Source organism: Phoca vitulina, unplaced genomic scaffold, assembly GCF_004348235.1.
Source record: "Phoca vitulina isolate PV1807 unplaced genomic scaffold, GSC_HSeal_1.0 scaffold30, whole genome shotgun sequence".
NCBI lineage: Eukaryota > Metazoa > Chordata > Mammalia > Carnivora > Phocidae > Phoca > Phoca vitulina.
Window position 1 is genome coordinate 9,928,202 of NW_022589733.1, and position 6,029 is coordinate 9,934,230.

General features: G+C 61.2%; 1 protein-coding gene across 3 annotated transcripts in view; it reads left to right on the forward strand.

The window, feature by feature from the left end:
• Positions 1-3,765, forward strand: part of ADGRG1 (adhesion G protein-coupled receptor G1) — a 27,509-nt gene extending 23,744 nt beyond the window's left edge. For all 3 annotated transcript variants that reach the window (XM_032424318.1, XM_032424315.1, XM_032424317.1), the window contains exons 12-14: positions 490-598; positions 994-1,262; positions 2,440-3,765. In XM_032424318.1, coding sequence (XP_032280209.1) covers positions 490-598; positions 994-1,262; positions 2,440-2,570 — 509 coding nt within the window. In that variant the 3' untranslated portion in view covers positions 2,571-3,765. The remainder of the gene's footprint in view (positions 1-489; positions 599-993; positions 1,263-2,439) is intronic.
• The last annotated feature ends 2,264 nt before the right edge of the window (positions 3,766-6,029 follow it).

Here is a 6,029-nt window from a genome sequence, read left to right on the forward strand (position 1 = left end):
CCCCCCCCCCCCCCCCCCCCCCCCCCCCGTGTTTCTCCTCTGGCCCTTTCTTGGTTCACTCCATCGATTTACATAAAATTCCTTCAGAGTTGGCTCTGTGTCAAGACCCAGGTGTTTGGTGGTGGGTGACCCCTTCTGGAGAGAGCTCTCAAGCTCCAGCCCGTGGACAAAGTCAAGGCCCAGTGCAGACTCTGGAAGCACCCCCTTCAGCTGTCCCCCACCCTCCCAGTCTGTGCCTCCCATCTCCCCTTGTGACGTCCTGCCCCTCGGCGGGAAGTGCAGGCCCTTTCTCCCACGGGCCCCCGGGATGGTGAGGGGGATGGTGGAAGGTCAGCGGAGACGGGGCTCTCTATGGGAAACCCAAACTGGAGCGGGGCAGGGGCGAGTCTGATCATGGAGGACCCTCCCCACACGGAGCTGCATATAAGCCTGGGAGAAGGGTCTTGCCAGAGGGCGGGGGACAGAGCTCCATGCTTTGCGGCCCCGCAGGCTTCCCCATCTTCCTGGTAATGCTGGTGGCTGTAGTGGACGTGAACACCTACGGCCCCATCATCCTGGCCGTGCAGAGGACCCCAGAGAGCGTCATCTACCCTTCCATGTGAGTGGCTGAGCACAGCGGGCTCAGGAACACGGGCCTCGGGGGGCAGAGGCCAGAGAGTGGCCTGGGCCGAGGCCGCGCCGACCGAGCCAGGGCTGCTGGAGGTGTCGGCCTGGCGGAGGCTGGGGGGTCAGGGTGGGTGAGCACAGGCCTGGATTTGCCCGTCCCTCGCCGGCGACCTTGTGCGGCGCCTGGGTTTCTTTGTGTGAGTGGGAATAGAGGTTGGAGCGGATGAAGGCGCGGAGAACTGGAAAGAAAGTAACGTGCCCCCGTGCGTCAGCGGTGTTGGAGGCGGCCCCCTGTGGCTTGGGTTCCCCGAGGCGCACGTCCTCAGCCCGGGAAGCACCGCGCCAGCCCCGCCAGCATGCACTCAGCCCTCCCATCTCTGCCCCCAGGTGCTGGATCCGGGACTCCCTGGTCAGCCACGTCACCAACCTGGGCCTCTTCAGCCTGGTGTTTCTGTTCAACACGGCCATGCTGGGCACCATGGTAGTGCAGATCCTGAGGCTGCGCCCGCACGCCCAGAAGTGGCCCCACGTGCTCACGCTGCTGGGCCTCAGCCTGGTCCTCGGTCTGCCCTGGGCTTTGATCTTCTTCTCCTTTGCTTCGGGCACCTTCCAGCTTGTCGTTCTCTACTTCTTCAGCATCATCACCTCCTTCCAAGGTAGGCGTGGAGAAGAGCCCACCCCCCCATCCCCTCCCGGCCCCGGGCAGGGCGCCCACGCGTGGAGCGCGGGGTAGGGAAGGTATGGACCCAAACCGAAGGCTTCCCTTCTCTGGGCTTCAGTCTTCCCGTCTGTAAAATGGGGGCCCCCAGGCCATAGCTGACAAGTCTTTGTTGAGTACCTGCTTTGTGCAGGCCCTACGTTAAGCCTTGGGGCTACATTTGTGGACTGGTTGGGTGAGGGCCTTCCTTCCACGGAGCTCATCTCCTGTGGGAAAGACCAGGCGTGACGAGCAAGCCTGCAGCCATCTGAGGGGATCTCGCAGAGGAGGGCAGTCGGTGGCGATGTGATGAACCATCTGGGCTGGGCTGGGCTGGTGGACACTTTGGGAAGGGTGGCCAGGGAGGCCTCTGTGGGAGACATTTGAAGACAACAGAAGGGTCCAGCCAGGGAGAGATCAAGGGCCTTGGGACTCCATGTGTGTTCCCGGGCCCGTGGGCATCAGCATCGCGGGGACTCTGGCCTCCCCAGACTTGCCGAATCAGAGCTGCATTGTAACAGGTGCCCCGGGGGGCGTGTGTGCGGCACAGGCTGAGGAGGTCTGGCCTACGGAGAGAGCGTGCCAGGCAGAGGGAGGAGTAAGAGCAAAGGTCCTGAAGCTAGCACTAGGCTGCGTGTTGGAAGAACAGGGAGGGGGAGCGAGGCTGAAGGGTAGTTGGCAGGGAGGAGGGGAGAGGAGCAGAGGGGCTGGCTCCTGAGGGCTGGGGCTTGGTGCCAGCAGGGTCCTTCTACCTACACCCTCTGCACACCCGCACCACCCAAGGACAGACAGACAGATACACACAGACACACACACCCCTCTGTTCTGGCCCAGAGGTGCCTAAACAGGTACTCTGGAGCCTGAACACCAGGGTTTAACTCCTGGCTCAGCCAAGGCCCCTTGCCTCCCAGGGCCTCAGTTTCCTCGTTTGTGAAGCAGAATAGTAATGAATAGGCCTGACCCCTTGAGAACCTTGACAGAATAAAATGAGATGGGGCTCAGGCCATTGCACAGTGTCTGGTGTATGGTGGGGTCCCCCCCAAATCACAGGGGTGCTGGTAGCCTGTGTAGGGAGGGGGGGAAGGGTCAGGGCCGCCCCCCGCCTGCTGAACCCTGTGCCCCCTCAATGCCCCCAGGCTTCTTCATCTTCCTCTGGTACTGGTCCATGCGGCTGCAGGCCCGGGGCGGGCCCTCCCCACTGAAGAACAGCTCGGACAGTGCCAGGCTCCCCATCAGCTCGGGCAGCACCTCGTCCAGCCGCATCTAGGCCACCAGCCACCCGCCAGGAGCTGCGTGAGGAAACAGAGATGCGGCCTCTCCTCACCCCCACCTGCCACCCCCACAAGCCAGGCCTGACATTTGAGGGTCAGCCAGAGACTCAAGAAGAAGGCCCAAGCCCCTTGGGAGGAGGGGGCTGTTGCCAGACTCCCAGGCTGGGCCTTCTGAATTGGCCTGCGGGCTACTCGGTGCCCCGGTCCAGCTCACAAGGGGCTCGGGAGTGGGACCGTACCCCTGCCGTCCTAACTGGGGGCTGCAGGCCGGTCTGAACTCACTGCCCTCATGGCTGTGGATGGGAGCCCATGGGCCCCAAGGTCAGGTCCTGTGAGGCCTGGCAGCATCCTGGGCCCTGCGCTATAGCCGATCTGTCTCCAGTGACCACCACCAGGGCACTCTGCAGTCCTGTCATTTTAGCCTGAGAGTGGTACTCAGGGCGCATGGGGTTGGGGTAGAGCTTTGAGCCAGAGCCCTGGAGGAGGAGAGCCCCCTCCCGGAGCATAGCAGCAACTCCTCTACCTCTGAGCCCAGGGCCCTCTGTCAGCCTCTCCAGCCCTCCCTCTCCAGCCCCCCATTCAGCCCTGGGCAGGGCCCTGATTCCAGGGCTGTATTTTGGGTTGTGGTTTCCAAGAGCTGTCTGCTGTAAACCTTTATTTACTGCACGGGCCTTTGCCTGCCCTTGACTCAGGCTTAGTATAGACGTGCTGGGCTGGGCTAGGTCTGTCTGTCCATCTGGGCCTTTCTATAAGCTGCATCGCCCTTGCTCACCACTGCCAAGCCCACCCCTCCCAGGGACCCTCAGCCTCTCCCAAAGCCCTCTTGTGGCAAGAACTGTGGAGCGTAGCAGTGCGGATTTGTTTCTGCCCCAGTACTGGGAAGACTGAAGCGTGCCTCCCCCCGCGACCCTGGCCTAGAGCCCAACATGCTCTTAAGGGGCTGGAACTACAAGGGGAGCCACCATTCCTGGCTGGGGATCCAGGAAGACTTCCTGTAGGAGACAACATTTGATCTGGATCTCAGTCTTAAAGACGGGGGAGGACTTTCTTTTTAAGCACTATCTCATTTGTCTTTTGAATTTAAAGAAGTAGATGTTCATTGTAGAGAGTTTGGAAACTGTAGAAGAGCACACAGAAAAAAAAAATCAGCTGTTGTTATCACCTAAGAAACCACTGTAAACATTTGGAGCACTTTCTTCTGTGCTTTTATTAAGAGTCACTGATACAAACACCTTGGGGCCAATCAGGAAACAGAGATGAGAGAAAGCCATGTGTGAAAAAAATCAACTGCTGGAAACTATCCACCAGGACTAGCGGGGCGGGGGGGATGGGGGTTGGATAAAGGACAACTTGGCGTCAGGGTTGGGGAGGCAGTGGGGAATGCTGGGGTCTGTGGTGGAGTGGAGATGCCAAGCCACTCGGCTCCAGCCACCCGCTGTCCTGTGCAGGGGTGCAGAGATGACGGTCCGTGTGGCCAGACCACCCTCCTTTTATGATAAATCAGAAATCCAGATTGTGCGGGTACAAAATCCCCTGAATGAAAAATTTGGCTCATCCAAAAAATTCACCGGCCAAAGAAATCAGATGTGGGGATAGAATTCAGCCCTTGGCTGGTCACGTGATGTCTGGAGCGAGTTTGTGGGCCGGGGTGACGAAGGTGGGCTGCGAGAAGAGAGGATCAGACTTGCCTCCCATCACGGCCTCCAGCTGCTCCCAGGGGATGGTGGGATGGGGAAAATGGCACCGGGGTCTGGAGTTGGACGGGACGGAGGCGAAGCCCCCTCCTCACAGACCTCTCAGTCTCCACAAGGTCCCGTGGGGCCCCATCGCTGGGCTAGGCCTAGGGGGCACCTCCCACCATCCTCAGGGAGGGAAAGGACCCAGCCCCCTTTCCCAGGCAGAGAGCACACCCTTCAAACAAATTGTCCCCCTTCAAAGAACTCCTGAACACTAGGTGCTGTTTTTGAGGCTGGCTCAGGTAGCAGGGAGGGCTCTTGGGCTGGAGCCCACCTTCTCGGGACAGGTGCTGGACGGGCCACCCGATGGTTCTTATCGTGCCCTTCACTGGGCTGTAGGGCCTTGGGGAGCAGGACCGCTGTTCTCAGAAGGACACAACCAGGTTTGCGAGCGGAGACGTCGCTCTGGCATGGAAAACGGACTGAAGCAGCCAGAAGCCTGGAGGCCTTGGCCCTGGAGACTGGAGACCACGTGGAGCCACTGGGACAAGCCGGTGGTGGTGGGAGGTGGCAGAAAGCAGAGCTACAGTTCCATCTGCCCTGGGATTTGGGGGGCCCAGGGCTTTGTACATGGCTCCAGGCCTGTCCCCAGCCCCGGTGGGGCCTAGAAGGGGTGGCGCTCACCCTGGCCCTGCCCAGCTATCTTTGCCACATTCCCAGCCTCCCGGTCCCGTCTTTCCAGGTGTGCTGGACACTCTGGGTCCCTCCTTCCAGGCCCTCCTTCACAAACAGGCCCCCGTGAACCCCTTTGAGGGCCCTGGTGCCAGGATGGGTCTCCAGCAGTGGGGCCAGCAGGTCGCAGTTCAAAAAACCCTTGTCCACCATCTCACCTCACCTGGCTGCCCCTGGGAGGGAGGCGGGACAGGCCCCGTGGTTCCCATCTGCCCCCAAGCCTTCCCTGCAGAGGAAGTGCCTGGGGCCCCACACCAGATTCCCACCTGCCACCCACGGCCCATGAGCGACCCCGATGTCCTCTCCCCAGCCCTCCCCAGGCGCAGAGGGCCCAGTGGGGAACAGAATCCTGTGTGGACACTGTGTGGGAGGAAGGGGAAGGGGCTGGGTGGGTCCTCAGACCCCCAGGGTAGAGCACGTCCAGCTCAGGCCCTGCGGGGGGGATGCTGGGAGGATGCACCTTCTTGGCGGGGTGCTCTCTACCTTTGATCTTGCAGTGACCATGGGACCACGCCAACGGACCTGGCCTCATCCACACAACTTCCTCAGAACCATCAGAGCTGGGGCCCGAGTGGTCAGCCCCTCTCCTTCCCTTGTGCCGCCCCCCATGTGTGTTTGCTGCTCCCACTTCCCATCTGGGCCACCAGTGGCCACATGGGCACTAGGACCGTAATTGCGCAGTACTGACAATCATAAAGAGATAAGGACCGTGGCCACGCCCAGCGGTCTGGACAATTCCACTCGCATCTCATGAGTTCTTTGTACGTCTTGTGAGAGGCTCAGAGCGGCAGACAGCTCGCCCAAGCTCACCCAGCCACGAGGGGGCCCGGACAGACAGCCCAGGACAGACGTCAGCCCAGGCCTGACCAGCCCCCAAGCCCATGCTCCTGCACACCCCGTCCCACCTCTCCTGTTACCCCATCTGGGCAGGGAAGGCTGTGGCCCATGGAGCTGGTCCTCCTCTCCTCCTAGGTCCCCAGCAGCCATGGGCTTAATCCCAGTCTTGTTCAACCCACAGGCATGAGCGAAGGAGCGTGAGCACCACCC